Below are 23,872 nucleotides of genomic sequence, written 5' to 3' on the forward strand. Positions count from 1 at the left end.
AACATCTTAATTATTACTTAAATAATATTAGTTATTAATTTAAATAATATTGTTTAGCATTAATTACATAAAGTAAAAATGTATTATGTATTGAATATGTTAAAAATATTTTAATTATTATTTAAATTTTTAATTATAATATTTGAATTTATATTCAATAATTCAAATAAAAAATATTATTTTACATCAATTAATGCAAATAAAAATATAGTATTTAAAAAGCGTATTAAATATTAAATATGTAAAATCACATGCAATACATATGACATTAAAATTAATTTTTATGAAATAATTCAATATATTTAGTTTATGGTAATTCAATATATAATTAAAATTTTATTATTTATAATTAAGATAAAAGGAATAAAATAAATTCATCACTAGGAAGTTTTTTTTTGTATTTTTAGATTATGTATATACTTTTTGAAAATTTTAAGGGATGATGTGTCACTCTCTCAGTATGTCGTGTCATTGTACTTTAATGGAATCCAAGTTTAGGGTCCAAATTGAAAAAGTTGTTAAATTTCAAGACTAATGTAGATCAATAAAAAAATTTAAGGACTAAATTAAAAAATATATCAAGTTTAAAAGCTACATGTTGCCTTTATTACTTAGTTTAACGTTGAAAAAAATATATTAAAAATATAAGATTATTTGAAAGTAAAAATAGTTGAAAATGTTAGAGATGAAGAAATATATTTTAATTTTGATATTCATAAATAATTTTTAAGTTTATAAGTATAAATGCAATATATCATAAATGTAATAAAATTGTAAATATAAAAGTATATTCAAATAAATATAAAGCATAAGCGAACGAAGATTTGATATAAAATCGAACAAAACTCATGCATAATAATTGTGCATGTGAGCTTAAAGATCTTTATCAACGTTATCAAATTGTGGTATGTTCATAAAGATTTTAATTTAAATGCATAAAATTGTATGTTTGAGAAGTGTGGATACAATGATGCAAGGAGGGAGTACATAGAAGAGAGCAGTGGTTATTATGGAAGCTAGTTCATCAAATTGGGCCGGAGAGCTGGAGGCTACGGAGAACAAAGGTGGAGAGAATGTTGATAATAAGAACTTTGAAGAGTATTGACAGAATATAGACTTAGTATTCTCAAGAGTCCATCCCCTCTTTATTGTTTTGAGGGGTATTTATAGGGAGGGGTCATTTGTAATATGGTGTTAACGTGTTGGTTGATGACCTAACGATTTCATGGTCCTAACAACGATTGGGTCATCTGTTGCTCGGATAGTTCCTTGAGAAGGTGAGTTCACAGGTGACCTCCTGCCTTGCTGATGGCAGGCCTATTGTTCAGAGTTTTCTAGGCTTGTCACATGTCTTGTCGCGGAGGTATTACAAGAAGAAAACAAAATGTTAAATTATACTTTAAGTCTTTGTACTCTTCTCAAATTTGAAATTTAGTTAATGTACTTTTGTTTTTAAGAATTCAATCCCTATAATTTTCATATTTTGAAATCTAAGTCCTATTGTTAACATTGCTAAAATTATTTCAGTAAATTCAAGTTTATTACAACATTATTTTTTTAGTTATGTTGCTAGTAATTAAGTTTTTTTAATTTCAAAATAGCACACTAGTGAAAAGGTGTTAACAGCGATAACAATTGGATAAAAAAATTAAAGTAAAAAAAAGTAAATTCCTAAAAATAAAAAGAGATAACAATTGGATAAAAAAATTAAAGTAAAAAAAAGTAAATTCCTAAAAATAAAAAGAGATGTGTAAATTTAAAAAATGGAGAAGAGTTTAGGGACGGCAAAAGAGAGAGAGAGAGAGAGAGGGTATGAAAAGGTAAAAATCGTGGGATGTGTTTGCAGCGACGGCAAGTGTGAAAAGCACAAAATATTGGTTGAATTACTACCCTATTATCGATCTGATTCAAATTATTTTTCAATCTCTTAGCCCCACATTCCCTCTTATATTTCATTACGTGTGAGAACTCATTCATCTATAATTTCATTTTTATTTAAACAAGATAAAAGATTAAGAAAAAGAAGAAGAAGAGCAGCCAGTACAATCCACCACAGTTATGAGAGAGAGAGAGATGAAAAGTAAAAAGCAATCTTCTGGCGATGATGAATGAATTTTATTTATTTTATTCATTTCTCTCTCTAAAAAAGGTGTTTGTCTCACCTCATTATCTTTAATGTATTGATGTATAGAGACAAGAGAAAGTAAGCTTTAAGTTTATTATTTAATTAATACTTTATTATTATAAAAATATTGAAAAATAGAAAAGAAAGGAAGGGATGACACAAAAAGGAGAGCAGATTTGCACTGCCCAGAAAGCATTTTTCAGAATTCCTTGCATACTCTTACTACTTCCAATTCTCTAATTTTTAGAAATTCCTTTTCTTTTTTTTTTCAAATAAAAACAAAACCATTTTTTAGTTTTTTTTTCCTAACTAATATCACTTTCCCTTCTTCTTCTTCTTCTTCCTTTTTTTTTTCTTTTCAATTTTTACTTTTTACCCAATTTTGTGGCGGCCAGGCTAGGTAGAGTCTAAAACTTGCACTTAAATTGTGCTTGGATATATATATATTTTTTTTGGGGTTATTTGATGAATCATATAGAAAGAGATAGAAAATAGAAAGAGAAAAAGAACAAGAAAGGGAAGAGAAATGGGGAGTTTCTTGTGAAAGAGGGGATCTGATCTCTCCTTTTCGCGTTGAATTTTCTTTCTAATCTTAACTTTCTAATACCCACTTTTTGTTTTTGTTTTTTTTTTTTGAGAAAAATTTAATTTTTTTGTGTGTGTGTGAAGAGAAGACAGATGGAGAGAAAATATATAAACAAAAAAAAAAAGATCACACATAATCACTTAAAAAGCTGAGAAGGTTATAAGCTCTCTATCTATGGTTTCTTTCATAGTTTCTTGTTTTTGTCTGTAAAAAGCTTTCATTTGGTGATTTATTTGGGTCTGTCTATTTCTATTATATATTTTTTCTTTCTTTTTTAGACAATAGAAAGTAGAGACCTAAAAACAAATTAAAAATATAGAGATAGATACACAGAAAGGAAGAGGAGAAGAAGAAGAAGAAGATGAGAGCTGGATTAAGTACGATCCAACAGACTCTGACGCCGGAGGCCGCCAGTGTGTTGAATCATTCGATAGCTGAAGCTAGCCGGAGGAATCACGGCCAAACGACGCCGCTCCATGTGGCGGCGACGCTCCTTTCATCTCCCACTGGATTCCTTCGTCAAGCATGTATCAAATCCCACCCCAATTCCTCTCATCCCTTGCAGTGTCGAGCTTTGGAGCTTTGTTTCAGCGTGGCGCTGGAGCGTCTCCCCACCGCCCAAAACGCTAATAGTGGTAGCCCGGGGCAAGACCCACCAATCTCCAATGCCTTGATGGCTGCTCTTAAACGTGCTCAAGCCCATCAACGACGTGGATGTCCCGAGCAACAACAACAACCGCTTTTGGCTGTTAAAGTGGAATTAGAACAATTAATTATATCGATTCTTGATGATCCAAGTGTTAGTAGAGTCATGCGTGAAGCTAGTTTTTCAAGTCCAGCAGTTAAAGCAACGATTGAACAATCATTGAACTCAACGTCTTCAAACTCAGCCAACACAACCGGTCCAATTGGATTGGGATTCAGACCTGTCGTAGCTCCCACTCCGGCCGTTGCCGCACCTTCCGCCAATCGGAATTTGTATTTGAATCCGAGATTACAGCAAGGAGCAGCCGGGCAACAAAGGAACGAAGAAGTGAAACGAGTGATTGATATCCTGATGAGGAGTAAAAAGATGAACCCAGTCTTGGTCGGTGAATCGGAACCGGAGTTGGTCGTTAAGGAGATATTGAGGAAGATTAAGAACAAAGAAATTGATGGGGTTTTGAGAAACGTTGAGGTGCTTCATTTGGAGAAAGATTTCGCATTGGATAAAACCCAAACCGTTGCTAAAATCAAGGAATTAGCCACTAAAGTTGGAGCAATGATTGGGAACTTGGATTGTGGAGGTGTGATTCTCGATTTGGGTGACTTAAAATGGTTGGTGGAGAGCAATCAGCCGATGGGTCTTGCCGGCGGAGTTCAACAACAACAACAGCAGCAACAAGTGGTATCTGAAGCTGGGCGTGCTGCGGTGGTTGAGATGGGTAAATTGTTGGGGAGATTCGGAGAAGGAAATGGAAGAGTTTGGTTGATTGGGACTGCTACATGTGAAACATATTTGAGATGTCAAGTGTATCATCCTTCAATGGAGAATGATTGGGATCTGCAAGCTGTTCCTATCGCTGCTAGAGCTCCTTCCCCAGGAATGTTTTCTAGGTATTTTTATTTTTATCTTCTTTGGGAAGCTTTTTTTTTTTTTTTAATTCTTTCAGATTATGCTGGGAAAAGTTGAATTCATTTGAACATGGATAATATCTAATATGCCAGTAGATGTGATTGAATATGGAATATTAATGGGTATCAAGAAATTTCTGTTAATAGAATCAGCCATGGTGTATATTTGCTCTAATAGATTTTATTCTGGGAAAAATAAGCTTGATTCTGATCTAAAAATTTAATATTTCTTTTCCTGTCAGCTTTAAGACTTAGCGTAATGCAAAAAAGGGTTCCCTCACGTTGACAAGACCTTTTTACATTCATGTTTCAATTTGACTTTGTAGCTGCTGGGTATTATTGATTAACTTGTATTCTGCTTCTTATTTTTCAGGCTTGGGAGCAATGGGATACTTGGCAGCTCTGTTGAGTCACTATCTCCATTGAAGGGTTTTGCAACTACTGCTGCTCAACCTAGGCAACCCTCTGAGAATTTTGACCCTACTCGGAAAACAGGCTGTTGCCCGCAGTGCATGCAGAATTATAAACAAGATCTTACTAGACTTTTAGCGGCCAAGGAACATGAGCAACGCTCCTCTGATTTTAAATCAGAGCCAACTCGGCCGGCATTGCCACAGTGGTTGCAGAATGCTAAGGCCCATGATAGTGATATCAAAACTATGGATCAGGCGCAGGTAACAAGCTTATTAGGTTCTTTTTTGTGTGTGCGCGCTCTGTGTTGAATATTTGCAGAGGTTAATCTTTGTTTTTTTCCTCTTATATTGAAGCTTTGTTTTTATGGTGTCGTGTTATATACAGGCTAAGGATCAAGATATGATCTGGACGCAGAAGACCCAAGAGTTGCAGAAGAAATGGAACGATACGTGCTTGCATGTCCATCCGAGTTTTCATCAGCCGAGTCTAGGCTCTGAGAGATTCACTCCTGCAGCTCTCTCGATGGCGAGCTTGTACAATTCGAGTCTGCTAGGACGCCAACCTTTCCAACCGAAATTACCATTGAACAAAAACACTGGGGAGGCACTACAACTGAACCCAAGTCTAGTAGCTAGCCAACCAATGGAACAGGCAAGTAGCCCACCAGGAAGCCCTGTAAAGACGGATCTTGTTCTTGGGCGACCGAAGATCATTGAGACAAGTCCTGAAAAACCCCATAAAGAGCGTTTAAGGGACTTTTTGGGCTGCATACCTTCTGAACCACAGAACAAGTTCCAAGATTTGCAAAGCAATAAGTTGTTGAACACATTAGATATCGAGTCATTCAAGAAACTACTTAAAGGTTTAACAGAGAAAGTTTGGTGGCAGCGAGATGCGGCATCTGCAGTGGCCACAACAGTGACGCAGTGTAAATTAGGCAATGGAAAACGACGGGGTACTGGTTCAAAGGGCGACATTTGGTTATTGTTTACTGGCCCTGACAAGGTTGGCAAGAAGAAGATGGCATTGGCCCTCTCAGATCAAGTATGTAGAGCTCATCCGGTAGTGATATGTGTCGGGTCAAGACGTGGTGATGGGGAATCCGATGTGCATTTCCGTGGTAAAACAGTAGTGGATAAAATAGCGGAGGCAGTTAGGAGAAACCCGTTCTCGGTAGTAGTGCTTGAAGATATCGATGAAGCAGATATGCTGGTTAGAGGCAGCATTAAACGAGCGATGGAGAGAGGTCGACTTGCTGATTCTCACGGTCGTGAGATCAGTCTAGGAAATGTTATCTTCATCCTTACTGCAAATTGGTTACCAGGGAATCTTAATCTCTCATCAAATGGTATTATTACCCTGGATGAAAAGAAGCTTGTCGGTTTAGCTAGCGGAGGTTGGCAGTTAAAGTTATCTCTTAGTGAGAAAACCGCAAAGCGTCAAGCCAGTTGGCTCCATGATGAAGACAGAGCAACGAAACCTAGGAAGGAAACCGGTTCGTTATCGTTTGATCTTAATGAAGCCGCTGATGTGGAAGACGACAAAGCCGATGGATCACACAATTCCAGTGATCTCACGGTGGATCATGAAGAAGGACAAGGCCTCACAAACAGACTATTATCCAACTCAACATCATCATCAGTACCCCATGAGCTACTCAATTCCGTCGACGATGCCATCATTTTTAAACCTGTCGATTTTGGTCCCATTAGGCGCGACATTTCTGATTTCATAACCAAAAAGTTCTGCAGTGTCATTGGCGACAGGGTAACGATCAAGATCGTAGATGAAGCTCTGGAAAAGATTACAAGTGGGGTATGGATAGGTCGAACTGGATTAGAAGAATGGACTGAGAAAGCATTGGTTCCAAGCTTACAACAACTGAAAACACGATTGCCGGCATCGGAGGAGTCATCACTAGTGTTCCGACTGGAACTCGATTCCGAAACATGTAATCGAAACAATGGAGATTGGCTTCCTAGTAGTGTGAAGGTAGATGTTGATGATGGGTTCTGATAGTGAAGGAAATATATATGATTAAATAAAAAATATATATATTTATACTTGGTTGCTAGCTCAAAATCAAAAAAGAATTGATTGAATGAAGAATGAAGGGGGGGGTAAAGTTGGTATTTGAGTTGGATAGAGATGTAAATATGCTCAACTGTATTTTGACGGTTGAGAGGGGTAAAAAAGGAGATGATTAGCAAAGGGAGATGGAGATGTTGATAGATTAACGGTGCTCCTTATTTTTAGTAATCACACATTTTGTCTCCCATTTTCTTTTATTATTATATTATTTCATTTCTTTTACTCCTCAACCACATTTTGGACCATCCTCTTTATTTATTTTACAAAATCAACATATGGGAAAACATGACGTATAGCTGATAGGATTCTACATATAAAAATGTAGGGCAAAACTACCATGTTCACAAACAAAATGCAAAATTGAAGGAATCAGAAAAGGTATTATATTATTATAATCACTGTTTAAACATACTTGATCACAAAGCTCTGCTTGTTGTTGAGTGCAGATGCATATCATGCAAAAAAGGCAAAAGAAACAAAAGGGACGGTGGGGTTATTATTTTCTTCCCTAACTTTACATTATATTGTGGCAAATGTCTATTTGATTATGTCAGCCTTTTTTAGACTGAAATAAAAAGAAACACCCCCCAACCACTCCACATCCAATAAGCATATTCTTCTTACAAACTTCAATTCCTCTTTAATTAATTAATATGCTTTTTCAGTTCTACTTTGTCTTATGAGCCATGCATGTGGAACATTTGGAATGTTTGGTAAATTATGATGAATCACGCGTGCCATTTCATTTTTGCCTTCCTCCTATAATCAAAATTAATAAACCCCTGCAATCTCATTTCTCAAAACCATTTCTGCTTGTTTTTTTGTTTGTTTCATATGTAACTTAATACTTGAATTTCACATTTTTCCTTAACGTCGCATCTATGACTTTTTCTTTTCCTTGATTCTATATATCCCGTTACCAAAAATGACATCATCATTATTAAATTATTTTATTTTTATTTCCTTTTAATTTTCAAGTAGATTTTCTTCTAATTGAGTTAGGGAGAAACCCCAACCCTCTCTTAAAATATATTTTGATATATATCTTAAAAAGTGGTTGCTTTTATAATGATTGTTCACCCCAAAAGGGAGTTTGATTTGAAAATAAAAGGGTGAAAAATGGTTTAAAAATGAGTTGGCGGATTTTGAATCGGAATGTGGAAGGAACCAAAATTCAAGTTTAATTGATGCCAAATTGCATTTTAACACCTAATTCTCATTCTATACCGTTTCAGTAAATCAGATAATTTGGTATCATTAAAAATAAAATAAAAAGAATTTAGTTTTATTTTTTTTATGATTAATTAAATGTATATAATGTATTCATATAATTAAATTCGACTCCAATATAAGTTTTGTCAACACGCTTTTTGTGTACTCGAAACCGTCCAATGGCATCTCATATTTGTCAAAACTAATGACAATGGTGAAATTATATGGGATACGATGTGTCCATGATGATGGAACATAAAAAGGAGAAACAGTGACATGCAATTGCAATGGCTAAAAACTCATTAGTATTATTAATTTTTTTAAAAAAAAGAAGAGGTTGATGACCTGAACTGTTAACCAGCATGCATTGTTGCGTCTATGCATTCACCCACGACTTTCCTCACACTATATAATATATGTGAAAAGAACAATCCTTTTTCTGTTACGCATGCAATTTCTTTTCTTTTGACTTTTTAATTTTTGTTTCAATTAAAACTCTTATTTTTCTCTACCTTGGCTAAGAATCGCAGATCAGATAAAAAGTTTGAAAATGAAAAGAAAAAAGAGCCCAGTTTCAGATACTTGGTTTTTTTTTTTTAATATATAAAAAAAGCTTGGATAAAGATGCTGCTGTGGTGCATATGAAATTATAAATCAATATCACATATGGTCGTCCAGAATCCTCGAATGATCCGAATAAACGACCTGGCATTTCCATGTGTTGGATTCCCTGTTTTAGGATTACTTACCCTTGTTATGTTCCTATGCACAGTAGGAGATGACTTAAACCATCCTTCATTTTGGCAGGCACCAAAGCTTTCTTATCTATTACATGTTCACACCCGCAGTTTAGATGTATGGTTCTAGTCTTAGCTCACTCAGCGCAATCAATAGGATGTACGTTTGAATGGTCTTAAATGTGTCTGAGAACGAATTTCAGGTAGAAGTAAGTATTTTATCAAAGACATTTACAATTTTGGTTTAAATCTACCAAAGAGTCCCAAGCTCTTGCAATTTTTAAAATTTTAGTCCCTCTGTTATAAGGTTCCTTTATTTTATTAAAAAAAATAGATATTGAGTTTTTCTGTTTGTAATAATTTAAAAATCTTGGTTCAATTATTAATATTATAAAATATTTAAATATTTTTAATGATGACATAATATAACCTTAAAGTGTCACATCATCAATCTTATAAAATTCAAGTTCTGGGATCAAATTAAGAAAACGTGTCAAGTTTCGAGACTAATATAAATAAAAAAAGTTCAAAGATTAAATTGAAAAAAATTGAAGGGCCAAATTAGAAAAAGTGTTATTTTATCTAAAAATACACTTTGAATATGAATCTCTCTAGAAAACTGGAAGTTAGACAAAGGATGGAGGAAGTTGATAACATGTATGGTAAAAGTGGGGTTGGACCCACGTGCGTCGGCGGCTAAACCGAAAGGTGAAGGAAGGGAAGGCGTGGCGCAAGCGGTCCAGGTCCACCTGAACCGGGACCCTCACATCTTTAGTTGAATAGACCCCTCAACCACTTTGGGTAGAATCCCCCAACCGTTAAAAAGGCTTCCCTTTCCGTAAGGCCGGTGGGTGCTTATTACTTTCCCACCAAATTTCCAACCTTTGCAATTCCATTAATGCCTTTAAGAAAAAAAAAAAACCCAACTCTAATATCACAACAATACCACAAGTTTTATTTGGGTGGGTTTAATGTTCCAATCTTGTATAAGCTTTAAATCAATTAATATTGTTGTTGTAATAAGTAAAAAGATGTAAGTTTAAGTGTATTTAAACACGTTTTAACCTATAATTTAAGGGTTTAAAAGATTATAAATAGTAGTAAGAAATTATGTCACAATCACCATGATTAATGCTAGATTATGAATAAATTTAAAGAAGATCATTTTAACATGATACAAAAAAATACTCATGTCTCAACATGATGTAAATACGTTTGATTAATGCAACATGTTATGTATTTATGGTAAAAGTATTATGAAGTCATTGTATTAAGAGTTAAATTACATTTTATTTTATTTATTCAAAAATTGAGTAAATTAGTCAATGAACGTTAAATAAAAGAGTAAATTGTTTTATTCTATTAAAATTAATTCGTTTTACGGTTAAAAACTAGCGTGATTGATAAAATAATTAGACAATTACACACCACGTGTATATTAAGAACCGAATTTAAAACGGTAAAATAGATAAAATTATTTATATAAAATATAAAGAAATACAAAATATACCTAAACCCGAGAGAGAAAGTGTTAAAGAAGGATACCAAATGCATTAACTTTTTCTCCTAACATGAAAAAGTAGAGGCTGACATCTCAAGTTTTATCCTACTATATATTTTTTTGAAGTTCCTTTTAGAAACACAAAAGATAAGGATTGGATTAATGTTAGTGTATTTATAATCTGAAATACCCACTTGCATGATTTGTTTTCCTTTTTACATTTTAAAAGCTTAAAGTGGATCCACTTTGGGTTTGGAATAAAATAATTGAGATATTTATTTATTATAATTAGAATGAAAAGGGTTTGGAAAAACAAGTAGATGACAAAGCACAACATCACCCTTTTCTTGCTCATCTTTATGTATGTATATATGCAGTGCAGAATTTTAGAATTAGAGCAACATGCTTACCTGTTCCCTCTCTTTACATTTTTAATTATTTATTTATCAACTTTGGTCTCACTTTTTTATTCACCCTATTAACCAATAAAGAGGGGTTGGGGCATCGGGAATCACACATAAATAAAGGGTTTTTTTTTGTGTGGGAATCCCTAACCTCTAGGACTCCAATTGGACACCCATTCCTTAATTGGTCCCTATTCTTGTTTGCTTCTAAACCAGCAATTTTGGGTTATTTTGTCCTTTTTGAGGAACTTTGCTTTTATGACTCTTATATATATTATAAATAGAGGTGTTTATCAGTCAAATATCAAATTATTAGTAAATTTTATACTTCTTTAAATTTGATCCGACTTGAAATATAATCTCAGCTTTTACTCTGATATACCCATATTTATAAATGTCTAACTCAAGCCTATCCATATTATTATTTAATTTTTAAATATTATATTATGTTATTTTATATTTTTATATTTATTAAAATTTTAAACACAAACACCTCAACATATTTTTTAACGTTTACACTATAGATTTTATATTTATTTTTATATAAATTACATACTATATAAAAATAAAATAATTGTAGTACAAAGTATAAAACGAGCTAAGTTTGAATTTTGAATGTTAGAGCCTAAGTCTAAACCATATTTTAACACATTTTTTTACTTAAACTCATTTTTGAGCTTCATATTATCTAAAGCCTCTCACTAAGATCCTAAAATTAGACCAGTACTCTAACCCTAAATAGGTATAATTACATTTAATTATATCAACAATTTTAATCAAGTCAATCATTACATGCATAGCATTGGACTAAACAAATTTAAGTCAAATTAATTCTGATAAATTAACTAACCAATCACATATAATTTTTAAATAATAAAACTCAAATCAAAATGTTGAATATTTCGGTGTTTTAAGGCTTCACTAATTATGGTGAAAATTGGTTTAAAGAAATGTTTCACAATTAGGGTGATCATGGGTCAAGTAGGACCAAGACTCAATAGAATTTTAAGCCTATTTTTTAGACCCAGGCTTAGTTAGACTCGAAAAATGAGGTTAAAATTTTGCCCAGGCCTGACCCAAATAAAAATGATAAAATTCGAGCTCGACTTGCCTGTATTGATGTTTTTTTTATAATATTATTTTTATATAAAAATAAATTCAAAAAATACAATACATAAAATACACTAAAAACATTAAAATAAAGGTTTCCTAATAAAATGAAAATAAATTTAAAAAATATTTATACTTAAATAACACTAAAATAGGTGAACTGAACAAACAAATGCCTCTACATTAATAGCAAAATTAATAATAAAAACAAGAATTATACGATATCCAAACAATAACAAAAAATAGTAACAATATAATAACGAAATGACGGCAAAACAGCAACAAAACATAGCGGCAAAACAGTAGAAACAAAAACAAAACAGTGAAAATAATAGGCAAACACAACAACAAATTTTTTTTCCAAATTCGGGTCGGGTCGGGCATAGGCCCAAAAAAACTTACTCAATGCTCAACTCGTTTAGAAAGCGGGCTTTATTTTTTAGCCTATATTTTTATCCAAATCCTCTCACTTTTCCAATAGGCCTTTAGGCTGGGCCAATGTCTACCCACAATATTATTGTTTTTATATAATGATTAAGAGATTCACTTATGATATGGCTGAGTTTTAAATTTATGTCAATACTTTAATTAGAATAAAATATTTAAACTAATGGCATTATAAATATTGAAATGCCAAATTATATAAAGAATTCAAGTATAAAGATCAAATCTTAAATTTTAATATATTTCAAGGATCAAAATTAAAATTGAAGTATATTTATTGAAAGTAAAAAAGAAAAGACGGCATGCCAAATGTGAAAGAAGGAAGGCTTGAAGTAGTAGTATAGATAGAGTCGAGATGTTGAAGATGAGAGATGTATTATATGGTCAAATGTTGAACAAAGGCTTTAAGGAAAAAGAGATATAAAACTAAAAAGGTTAGGCAATGAACAATAACCAACCAATCACTGTCCTAATGGTTAGTTGACGAATTAGGTAAAGCTCCCAAAAAGGAAAGGAAAAAACAACAAAAAGAATAAAAGATAGTCAAGAATTAATTAATACCTAATTGAACCACACATTCTTTCTATATGACTCCGTTTTCGTTATAAGTAATTAGGGATAATTTCAGTCTATGTTGTTAAATTTGATCAATTTTAGTCTTAATCTAATAATAACAGTTAAATATGTTTAGTTAAATTATGCAATTAGTCTTGTATTATGTATAAGTTTATAGATTTAATCCACATTCACCAATTGGATCATTCTTAATGCAAATGACAATTGTTAAATTTATTATCTAGTTTTTATGAGTCGAATGCGAAAACAACAAACAAACATAGTATTACATATGTAATAATATGTTTGATGCATCAATTTTTTATTAAAAAAACTTAACTTGATGAATTTAATAGTCGTTATTTGGTTAGGACTAGAATTTTCAAATTTTAAAAGTACAATGACTAAAATGACCAATTTAAAGTACATATATTAAATCCACAACTTACACAAAATATAATGTTTGATAGCGAATTTGACAAATTAATAATAATACATGAAATATGTACAATATTAGAATAAATAGTAGATTAAATTGTAAGTAAAATAAAATTAAACATGTGAATGCATTAGATTAAGAATGCTAAATGAATACAATTATTTATAATGGTGTTGTCATCAATTCTAAGTTAGTGTCGGGTTAATTAAAATGTATACAAAATTTTGAAATGAAGCTTTTGAGCAGTAAATTTAAGGTTTCACCAATGCAACCATAAGCCATTTTAAAATAAAAATAAAAAAATTAAAGTACCGTCGAATAATGTAACTTGTTTTAAATACGAAAAGATATTTTGGTATATAAAATTAAAGTACCATCGAATAATCCAAACTTGATTCGTGGCACCAACTCAAGCAAGGGCTTAAATAATAGTAAAAATAGATACAATTGATGGTGGTAGTAAAATGCATAAAATTAAATTGTTTGAAAATTTCAAAATAAAGCTTTTATTTAGTGGTAAATTTAAAGTTTTACCACCGCAATTAGTGTGGATTCAAATCCCATCATAAACATTCTTTTAAAATAAAAGACTAAAATATCTCCAAATAATATAACATATTTTAAATACAAAGAAATATTTTTTGTAATTTCCTTAATTGAATTGATACGTTAAAACTGAAATCAATTGCACCACATATCTATAGTATTGTGAAAATACATTCTTGACGTACCAAAATTTTATTCTAGAAATATTATCAAATATTTTATTTATCTTTTAATTTTTAAAATATAACTTAAGGAGAAATAGAAAAATCTGCAATCGAAAACAAATGATGAAGTTGGACTAGTTTTTTGGTGGATACAATTAGATGACGAGGCTTGGCCCAAATTTAAATTGGGTCGTTTAACTTGTACCAAGCTCCGTCCTTAATTAGGGATAAACTGTACTATCTACCCCAAACCTACAATTCGCTTCGCTTGTGGTCTATTAATTTTAGGCCCAACATAATTTGAATTTTAGGATCCGTTTGTTTACATGTAAAAGGTTTTACGAAAAATGCTTTCCGTATTTTCCTGTATTTGTTTCACAGAAAATAGTTTGGTCAACAGAAAATGACTTACAAGTCAACATAAAATAAACATTTTTCCTTGTAAAATGACTTACCATTTTGAGAAGCGTAAGTTATTTTCCGAAAAAGAGCTCTTCAATAAATAATTTTACTTTTATATAAAAATTAACTTAAATCAAGTATAATATTACTATATTGATAATAAATTTTTTATTTTAAAATATTTAAAATATTAATATAAAATATTATATTTTTAATATTATTAAACATATGTATTTAATTATTGACATTTAGTCATATAATAAATTATTAATATAATAAATTATTTTAATAAATTATTTAATATTTAAATTTTATTTTAATAGTAAAATTTAAAATAATAATTTTAAATAATATTATTCACTTGAAAATATCAATATTAATATTTTAATACTAAATATTTATTACAATTATAAATATATTAATAATAAATATTTTGTAGTATAAATGTTAAAATATGTCATAAGTCTATATACTCTTCACAAGTTTGCAATTTAGTTTCGTACTTTTATTTTCAAAATTTAATCCTCTACTTTTCGATTTGAAAATCAAGTCAAATTCTTGACATTGTTGATTTTTTTGTCAATTTTGTTAAATTCGCATTTTAAATAAAAAATACTCAGTTGGTAGTCATGTAACAAAAATAATCATTGTAATGAACCTAAATTTAATAAAATATTTTTAATATATGTAAAAACAATGTAAAATATAAAAGTATAGATATAAAATAAACTCAATTAAACAATGAAAAAAACCTCAAATGTATGTTTGTTTAATTGAAAACGACATTTATGAAATATTTTTAAAGAACCTGCCAAACAAAAGAAAATATTGTACACAGATTCATCTAAACACCAGAAAATATTAGCTTTTTCAGAAAAGTAAGTTATTTTTCAGAAATTATTTTCCGAAAGCCATTTTTAGTGAAACAAACGGAGCCTTAGTGTCGTTTGTAGTAATAATTAAACTTCATTTTAAATTATTTAATATTTATATCATCAAATAAAATATTTAATTAGTACCAACTTTTGTCAAATAGATTTGTATGTTAATAAGTAAAATGATATTTCAACTTTCCAACTAAATTCATTTTAATATTTATATTTTTATTTAAGAATAAGTTATATCAGAAAGATCATAAAAATTATTTTTCAGGCATCAATAATATTATTCTCATACACTCATCCATATTTAAAATTGTCTCTAATCCAATTTAACTTTAATTAAAACATTTAAAATAGTTAATCCAAATTATAGAAAACGGAAAAAAGTGGTTACTAGCCTTTGTTTTTATTTTAGGTTTCTTGATCGATTTTATAAATTGTTTTGTCTCTTTGATTAAAATTTTGGTTGACTTGTTTTTAAATGTTTTAACTAAAATTAAATTGAATTTAATAGTTATTTCCTTTTTAATTCTTGAATTTAAATTTAAATAAAAAATTGTAATATTAAAGACTGGAGGAGATAAGAGTGGAGCCATTCAAGAATCAAAATATATCAACAGTCTTGTATTTGTTTGCAAGAGAGAGGCGTGGTCACTAATGAATTTCACTTTCTATTGTTGTTGTCAATATAAAATTTAGACCCAGAAAAACTGCAACCCCAATTGTTTGAACTGAAATTATTGTAGGATAATGTTGATAACGGTCAGGGAAGCTTCTTTTTGGCCTCTCACCTTCAACCTCTCCTCTTTCTCTTCTCCTAAGCCTTCTCCAATACTCAAAAACTCTGTTTGCAGAGCCAGTTTAAGTGTTCATCCAAAACCCACCTCCAATTCCCAATCATGGGACCTTAGTCTTCTTTCTAACAGGTAACTCTTTTTTCCATTTTCTTATCATCCCATTCAAAAATGGTGCTTTTTTTTATTTTTTGCTTGAATTTGTTTCTGGATTGAGCTTTTTAGGGTAGAAGCAAGTTCTTAGTTTCAATTACAAGGATTATAAGCTAAGGCGATATGAATATTAGACTTACGCAAAGAACTCCATGTTTTTATTAACTTATTAATGCTTTGGTGTTTTGATTGGAATTCCTTTTCAGCCAAAAAGGATCTGTTTTTGATCCTTTGGGTATCAACCCAGACGAGTCTTCAGGTTTAAATGGTGTTTGGGATAGTTTTCTATCCTTGTTAACACCTACATTTGAGAGTACCTCAGGTACTAGAAAGGAGAAATCTTCTTCGGCTAGAGGAGTGGCAGGTTTGTTTTTAAGATTTTTGACTTCGGGTTTATCGATTTTATTGTCTTGGCTATTGACATGGATCCTTTGGACTTTGGCAGCTGCAATTGAGGACAGTTCCATTGAATTTGGGGATTTCTTCAAAGGCCCATTACCAGGAAAATTTCTCAAGCTTTTAGCATTTTTGGCTTTATCTCGTCTTGGAGTTTATATACCTCTGGGAGGGGTTAACCGAGAGGCTTTCGTTGGCAATTTGGATCAGAACAGTCTACTAAGCACTTTGGATTCGTTCTCCGGAGGAGGCATTGGTAGACTTGGTATATGCTCCCTTGGTATTGTTCCTTTTATTAACGCTCAAATCGTGTTTCAACTCCTCGCCCAAGTTTACCCTAAATTGCAAGATCTTCAGAAAAGAGAAGGTGAAGCTGGAAGAAAGAAAATTTTGCAATATACTAGATATGCCTCGGTTGGTTTTGCTATAGTACAGGTAAGGAACTAGATATAACATTTTCGTGTAGTTTCGACTTGATGCATTGTTGCATGTATGTTGTGACCATAAGAAATTGACATTGCTAGTTGCTATAGTAATACGAAACTTTTTGTAGGAACGCCTGTTAACAGCAAGACTCGTTTTGTCTATGAAGTATCACTTTTTACCTTATTCTTGTAATGTTGTGTTACATGGCAGGCAATTGGCCAAGTACTTTACCTTCGTCCATATGTCAACGATTTCAGCACGCAGTGGGTTCTCTCCTCTGTTACTTTATTGACACTTGGTGCTGTACTAACAACATATATTGGGGAACGGATTTCTGATCTAAAGCTTGGAAACGGCACATCTCTTTTAATATTTACGAATATTCTATCCTACTTGCCTGCATCTTTTGGAAGGACAGTTGCACAAGCATATCAGGATGGTAACTACATTGGACTTGTTGCCATCATTATCTCGTTCTTCCTGCTGGTACTTGGCATCGTTTATGTTCAGGTAACCCTACTTTCTTTTTTTCTTGTTTAAATGAAGTTCTGATACTGACGGAAAAGGAATCTTAACAATTGTCTCAACAAAGGATTTCAGGAAGCAGAGAGGAAGATTCCAATCAACTATGCCTCAAGATACACCAGCAGAAGCGGAGGACTTCAAAAATCTGCTTACCTACCCTTTAAGGTATGTGTTCCCAATGGACTTCAAAAGTTTCTAACACTATAATGGGCTTGATGCTAATAGTTGTGATAGCATTGACACCGGCTGTTAAAACACCTGTATCTCTGTCATCGTTTGACTTGTGATCGTAATGATAATTTTGTACTCTATAACGTTGATCATGTCTTAGTCAATGGTTTTAAGGTAATCCGGTTGATCATAGCGAAGTGCTTGAAGAAAATTAATGCATTTCTCTTGGTGCATCTTATGTACAAAGATCATTTGATAATCAATACCGTTCCTTTCTTGTGATTGTGCTCTCAAGTTGTTTAGCCTTGACTTGGCAGTTAATTTTAATTGCTTATCCTCAAGAGAGCGGTGTACTTATTTTGCCCCGCCAATCTTTCCATGGTCTTTTGATGACAGTTTTAACTTGTTGAAATTTTAGTCACTAATTTTGTAGTGTTTGATAGAGGATTTATTTAATTGTGAATGAAGTTTCTGACATTGTGATGGTATTTTTTATCAAAGCAAACTCTCTTTTTGGGTGTCGAATGTGCAACTAACCGTATCGTCAAAATCTAGTGCCTCGTCTTTGTATTAATTCACTTGTTTTGCCAACCAGGTAAACAGTTCTGGAGTGATGCCGATTATATTTTCTACATCATCCCTAGCTCTTCCCGGTACTTTAGCACGATTTACTGGCATATCTGTTCTAAAGAAGGCTGCAGTTGCTTTGAATCCCGGAGGTAAGATCAATGATTTTGACTGTTAGAAGTTTAGTCCGTTACGTTTTCTGTAGTAAAAGCTTGCTAGTTGGCAGAATCTTTTGTGTCCGAATAGATCGCATCGACACATGTTGTGATAAATCATAAATTTCACGATGCTTAAAATAGACGCTTGAGCGGTGAATTCGTTATGCATAAATAATTTGGAAGTCACAAATGTTTGTAGGTTCTTTCTACCTTCCTACCAATATCTTGTTGATAGCCTTTTTTAATTACTACTACACTTTCCTACAACTGGACCCTGATGATGTTAGTGAACAACTGAAGCGGCAAGGTGCTTCGATTCCACTGGTCCGACCTGGTAAAAGTACAGCAGCATTTTTAAAGACGGTAATTCACTTTTCTCGAATAAAAATGTCATTAGCAGCTTATTATATTCACTTTTCTCGAATAAAAATGTCATTGGCTGTTTGGAATAGGTTCTTAGTCGGATATCGGTTCTGGGTTCAGTATTTTTAGCAATCTTGGCAGCTGGTCCTGCCGTGATCGAGCAAACCACACACTTGACTGCATTCCGAGGATTTGCGGGCACTTCAGTTCTTATTCTTGTGGGATGTGCAACTGATACTGCAAGAAAAGTTCAAGCAGAGATTATATCCCAGAAGTACAAGAACATAGAGTTTTACGACTTCGACAAGTATAGCCCGTAAAAGAGGCGGCAAGCTTAAGACCAGAAGAGAATAGGAAGACCTTTTTTTCTGAGCAACGATTAGTTCTGTATACCGTAGTTTCTCTGACAAGCAAGGCATTGACTCTTGTTATGAACTATCATACTCCGAATATCCATTTTTTTTTATTTACGAAGCATAAAATGCGACTCGGGATTTATCTTGTACATATACTGCTCGGAGCAGCCACTTTCAAGGTGACAGGAATGGTGTCTATTTGGTAGCTGAAATTTGTGTTTTTATCACGAAAATTGTGGATTTACTTTGTATTTTAATTTGGTTATTTTTAATCACTGTAACTGTTAATTAAACTTTACTATTTTCAAAATCTGATTCCAAAAATCTGATTCCAAAATCAAACATACCACTATATGTATAATGTCATATTAGTTTGTTATTTTCCCGTATTATTCAATTGATAGATTAAAATTATCTTATACATCAATATTGAAATTTCAAATTAAAAAAAAAAAAAGCTCCCAATAGTCCAATTGAAAAATATGGATTACATCTACAACTGTAATCATAGTACAAGACTCATAATAGAATTTAACCAAACGAATTTAAGTATTAGATTAGAACTAAAATTTCAAAATTTTAAAAAGTACAAAGACTAAAATTGAACAAATAGAAAAGTGCAACGATTCAAATTGATCAAATTAAAGTACAAAGATTAAGTTTACAACTTATGGACCTTCTATTGAAACTGGAAATAATGATGCCATTTGCTATAAAGAATGATTACAGTTGTTATAATCGAGTTCGTGAGAAGCTGGGGACGTAGAAATAAAAATCTTACAAAGCCAAATATGATGGAACTGTTTGATGATCTTACAAGTTTCGCATTAGGGAAAAGAAACATTGTTTCAATAAGAGGTTACTTCTCCCAAATCGTGAGCAAATTCCACAAGCTTATCGCACAAAAATGTGGACGATCGCCCACAAATAACCAGCCAGCTGGGTAAAGTCAAAAACAAAACCATCAATGAGCTACGTATTACCAATGCACCCAACTGAAAGGGGAATTATCCGGTTTCCTACCTGTTCCAGAATACCTTTTCCCGTTTGAGCTTCGATAACTAAGCCTGCTGTGAGACCAATCATTGCCCACGCCCCATTAATCGCTTCAATTTGGCGTCTCCTCTACATAACAACAATAGTTCGACCAAAACATCCTTAACAAAGCATTTTCATGAACATATTTGACTAGTTCACTATGAAAACTAAAGTACATTGTTGACACAACCTTTAGCAAACCAAACTATAAAATAGAACAAGATCAAACCTAGGGAGGAGATATAAGTAGCAGCACGGATAAACCATAGACAATGATATCTTCTCGGTACCAAAGGAATATACAAGAAGAGAAAAAATGTTAAATTCTTTATTAAAATAAAGATCTTTTTTACCTTTGCTTTCTCTTTAGCTTTAATTTGTACCATTTGTTTGGCAGCTAATCGTTTTGCTTCCAAAGGGTCAACCATGATGACTTCTTTACCTGAATTTCCTTTACCTGAAGATACCTATTACATACAAATCGAAGAGAAAAAAAAACTATAATCAAATACAATTCGATATGAAAAGTAGTATTTTTTTTTTCCCTTTTATGAACTAGCATTTGAATACGTGGAATTAACAAAGATAGAACTGCGGAAGAAGCTCATTGAATTACCCACAGACTTTTCCATGAAGCATGAAGACAGCATAAATACCATTTATATATAGAAACCAACAAAAAGACAGGTTCTGTTTAAATATTATGTACCGTCATGAAGACGGTTGCAGATATTACCTCTAGATCAACCAACATTCATGAAGACATGGAGAAGTTTACTACCGTGAAGGACTTATTCACCAATTCAATAATTACATACCTACAAACCTTTGATCCTATTCAAAAACCAAATATACTGGCACTATACATGAAGAAGCCTTGGTTGAAGCATACATTAGGATTGGCCAAGATTCGAAATGCTCGTCCCTTGGTTCTACTGGTAACTAGACTTGAACCTTGATCTCTTCCAAAGCTCCACCTGAAAATAGATAGGAATTTTAGAACTAACATGGACCTAGGATAGAAATCTGGACAACACCAATAACAACTCCAAAACATCAACATTGGCCCAAATCATTAGTAGCTATCACATAACTCGGGATAATTAAATAAGTTCTTGTACTTTCTTTTCTGATTAAATTCAATTACTAGCCATGTACTATGCTTACAATTTTAGATTTAGTTTATATTCTCCAACTGAATAATTATAAGGCCCTATACTTTTTGAATTTTGAAATCTTAGTTTTAACTCAACAGACATTGATCTGTTAACTGGATTTTTAGTGAGTAATATGTGAAAATAGCAGGCTAATATGGCATTAGGTATAATAATATGTTTGCCACGTCAAATTTTGGACATAGCAGAACTTACATCAATGAATTTAACAATTATCATTTAACTAGTACAGGGACAAAAAAAACCAAATTAAAGTATAAGGATAAGATCCACAATTTTTTTGTTTAAGTCTAGGGACTTCTAGCAGAATTTAACCACATTTCAACCCCCAACATAATCAAAGCTGCCCAAGATTCTTTCTTACTTTCCTTACCAGTTAATAAGGCTGCTACCATTACGGATTATAATCAAATATATGCAACACCCAGATTTAAAAAATAATAAATAAAGATTCAACATGATTTGTTAAGATTATTTCCAGTAACACGAGAGTTGAATTACTAAACGATGATTGACTAAACTCTGAAAGAAAAAAAGGAGCAAAACAATAGATTATTAGAGAAAACGGGAGAGCGAAATGGACCTGAAGATGGTGGTAGAGCGGTGAGGAAACTGACGATTAGAAGATGAAAATAGGAGACTTCCATTGAAGAAAGGCAGTGGCCGTTGTTGCAGAGACATCGCCATCATAGCTCCCGTACTAATTTCTTTTTTTCTTATCCCGTTTTAACAGAATTTGCGAGCCTTAAGAGCATTCTAGATAATTTGCCCAAAAGCTGCAATATTTTCGGAAATCAATAGGCGGATCATATACCCAACCCAACCCAACGGCAAAGCATTTACTTTTTGGGCTAATTATTTAATTATATTGGACAAATATAAAACCCAACCCAAATATTTGGATTGCTAGGTAGATCGGTTATTCATTATTATTCGTCAAGTCGGTTATTTATTAATCCATTTATAAATTTATTATATATTTTAATTTCCTTCCTTTTATATTAATTTAGCATCATAATTTTTATTTTTTATTTTTTGATACAATACTTAGAATTGATTATAGTCTCTCATAACTCTTAAATAAAAATATAATACGCTTCTCTTGAGTGCACTTAAAACCTAAATCCTCTTACATTAATATCAATTAAGTTAAAACTCAATCTGCTACATTATTTGTAGGCGATGAAATTAACCCTTTTCTCATCTCCGACTAATGTAAAACATGTGTCCACCTAGAAAAAGAAGCCATAGCTAAACACGTATATCCTATATGTTGCTTTGTTTTTTCGTCTATGGCATGCCACAAGTTGCAAACATGCAAGTTTATTAAAATAAAAAATAAAAAAATTTGAATATCTATTAAAATTAATATGTAATTAAATTAAATAATTTATAAAATACTTGAAATATATTTGTATTATAAATATTAAAATAAACAAAAGATAAAAGATAAAAATGTGATTATCTTTTATAAAATTATTTAAAACTTAATTGAAAAATACATTAAGTTAACATATGCGAACTAGCACAATTTATAATTTAATTTAACATTAATTAAAAATATAACCAATTCTTTCTTTTATTTTAAAATATTTGAATAAAAATTAAAGATAACAAACATAAGTAGAATAATAAATATTAATAATAGGATAATTTTGTTTTTCATCAATCATTAATGTGATTATTAAGTAATTTATCAAACATATTTTATAATTTAAATTTTTAGTTAAACAAACAACACCTAGGAATTTTATAGAATAAAATTTTTATTCTATATTTTATTCTTAATTTTAAATATTTCACTTTATTTTAATAACAAAGTCAAATTTCAAGCATAAAGTTTTTATAAAATTAAATTGAAATAATTGAAAATATTTTTCATTAAAGTTTGAATTTATTTATTATTTGTGTTAAATCTGTGTATTACTATTTTAATTTAAGTTAATTAAATTATTTATTAAATATCTGAATACGTTAAATATATACATTTAATAAGTATAAAATATTTTTCAAAATAAAAATTTCAAAAACATAAAGCGGATAGTGAAATCAAGATTTCGAGCATTAATATGTTATTTGGGAAAAAAATAAAGTGGAATCCGATATGTTATTTGCAAAATAAAGTAAATTTAGATAATGAATACCAATGATTAATGTTTATCTATACTATCATTTAAGCTTTTGACTAAAATTATTAGAGTATTTTTATTTTTTTATTTTTAAAAATTAATAAAATATTTATATGGTAAGATTTGAGCCCATATAAATTACATTAATTTACCACTCAAATAATGTTTTATTTTGTAATTTTCATATATTTTAATTTTATTATACACACTTTATTATTTTCATCATTTGTATATATTAAGAATGTGTTTAATTGAGTTGATGTCGAAATTAACTTAACACCAACTTAAAGTTGATGACAAAACAATGATAAATAATTTAATATTTTTAATTCTAATATCATACATATTTTATGTATTATTATTTAATTTCAAGTCATACGTTTCATTATTTATTAT

At 31.3% G+C, this 23,872-nt stretch overlaps 3 protein-coding genes across 3 annotated transcripts; 2 read left to right on the top strand and 1 right to left on the bottom strand.

The window, feature by feature from the left end:
* The first annotated feature begins 2,364 nt into the window (after nucleotides 1–2,364).
* LOC105769040 (protein SUPPRESSOR OF MAX2 1) lies at nucleotides 2,365–7,060 on the top strand. Its single transcript, XM_012589417.2, has 3 exons — nucleotides 2,365–4,307; nucleotides 4,699–4,999; nucleotides 5,124–7,060. Exons 1-3 carry the CDS (start codon nucleotides 3,073–3,075, stop codon nucleotides 6,753–6,755), a joined length of 3,168 nt encoding a protein of 1,055 aa, XP_012444871.1. The 5' UTR covers nucleotides 2,365–3,072; the 3' UTR covers nucleotides 6,756–7,060.
* Nucleotides 7,061–15,823: 8,763 nt separating this feature from the next.
* LOC105769846 (preprotein translocase subunit SCY1, chloroplastic) lies at nucleotides 15,824–19,346 on the top strand. Its single transcript, XM_012590762.2, has 8 exons — nucleotides 15,824–16,151; nucleotides 16,379–16,536; nucleotides 16,618–17,003; nucleotides 17,205–17,504; nucleotides 17,595–17,684; nucleotides 18,286–18,409; nucleotides 18,615–18,778; nucleotides 18,868–19,346. The coding sequence occupies exons 1-8, from the start codon at nucleotides 15,976–15,978 to the stop codon at nucleotides 19,096–19,098; spliced, it is 1,629 nt and encodes a 542-aa protein (XP_012446216.1). The 5' UTR covers nucleotides 15,824–15,975; the 3' UTR covers nucleotides 19,099–19,346.
* Nucleotides 19,347–19,735: 389 nt separating this feature from the next.
* On the bottom strand, nucleotides 19,736–22,104 carry LOC105770863 (uncharacterized). The gene is made up of 5 exons (XM_012592218.2): nucleotides 21,931–22,104; nucleotides 21,065–21,149; nucleotides 20,526–20,639; nucleotides 20,158–20,259; nucleotides 19,736–20,073 (listed from the first exon to the last, which is right to left on the bottom strand). The coding sequence occupies exons 1-5, from the start codon at nucleotides 22,035–22,037 to the stop codon at nucleotides 20,029–20,031; spliced, it is 453 nt and encodes a 150-aa protein (XP_012447672.1). The 5' UTR covers nucleotides 22,038–22,104; the 3' UTR covers nucleotides 19,736–20,028.
* Nucleotides 22,105–23,872: the final 1,768 nt, after the last annotated feature.

This window comes from Gossypium raimondii, chromosome 5 (genome assembly GCF_025698545.1).
Source record: "Gossypium raimondii isolate GPD5lz chromosome 5, ASM2569854v1, whole genome shotgun sequence".
NCBI lineage: Eukaryota > Viridiplantae > Streptophyta > Magnoliopsida > Malvales > Malvaceae > Gossypium > Gossypium raimondii.

Bases quoted from the DNA above. Each gene is read 5' to 3' on its own strand.
- LOC105770863 (XM_012592218.2), bottom strand. From the start codon at position 22,037: ATGATGGCGATGTCTCTGCAACAACGGCCACTGCCTTTCTTCAATGGA. The intron at 20,640-21,064 runs GTATGCTTCAAC...TGTATGTAATAG, and splicing joins GAATCTTGGCCAATCCTAAT to GTATCTTCAGGTAAAGGAAA. The intron at 20,074-20,157 runs GTAGGAAACCGG...GACTTTACCCAG, and splicing joins GAAAAGGTATTCTGGAACAG to CTGGCTGGTTATTTGTGGGC.
- LOC105769040 (XM_012589417.2), top strand. From the start codon at position 3,073: ATGAGAGCTGGATTAAGTACGATCCAACAGACTCTGACGCCGGAGGCC. The intron at 4,308-4,698 runs GTATTTTTATTT...CTTATTTTTCAG, and splicing joins TCCCCAGGAATGTTTTCTAG to GCTTGGGAGCAATGGGATAC. The intron at 5,000-5,123 runs GTAACAAGCTTA...TGTTATATACAG, and splicing joins AAACTATGGATCAGGCGCAG to GCTAAGGATCAAGATATGAT.
- LOC105769846 (XM_012590762.2), top strand. From the start codon at position 15,976: ATGTTGATAACGGTCAGGGAAGCTTCTTTTTGGCCTCTCACCTTCAAC. The intron at 16,537-16,617 runs GTTTGTTTTTAA...GGACTTTGGCAG, and splicing joins TTCGGCTAGAGGAGTGGCAG to CTGCAATTGAGGACAGTTCC. The intron at 17,004-17,204 runs GTAAGGAACTAG...GTTACATGGCAG, and splicing joins TTGGTTTTGCTATAGTACAG to GCAATTGGCCAAGTACTTTA.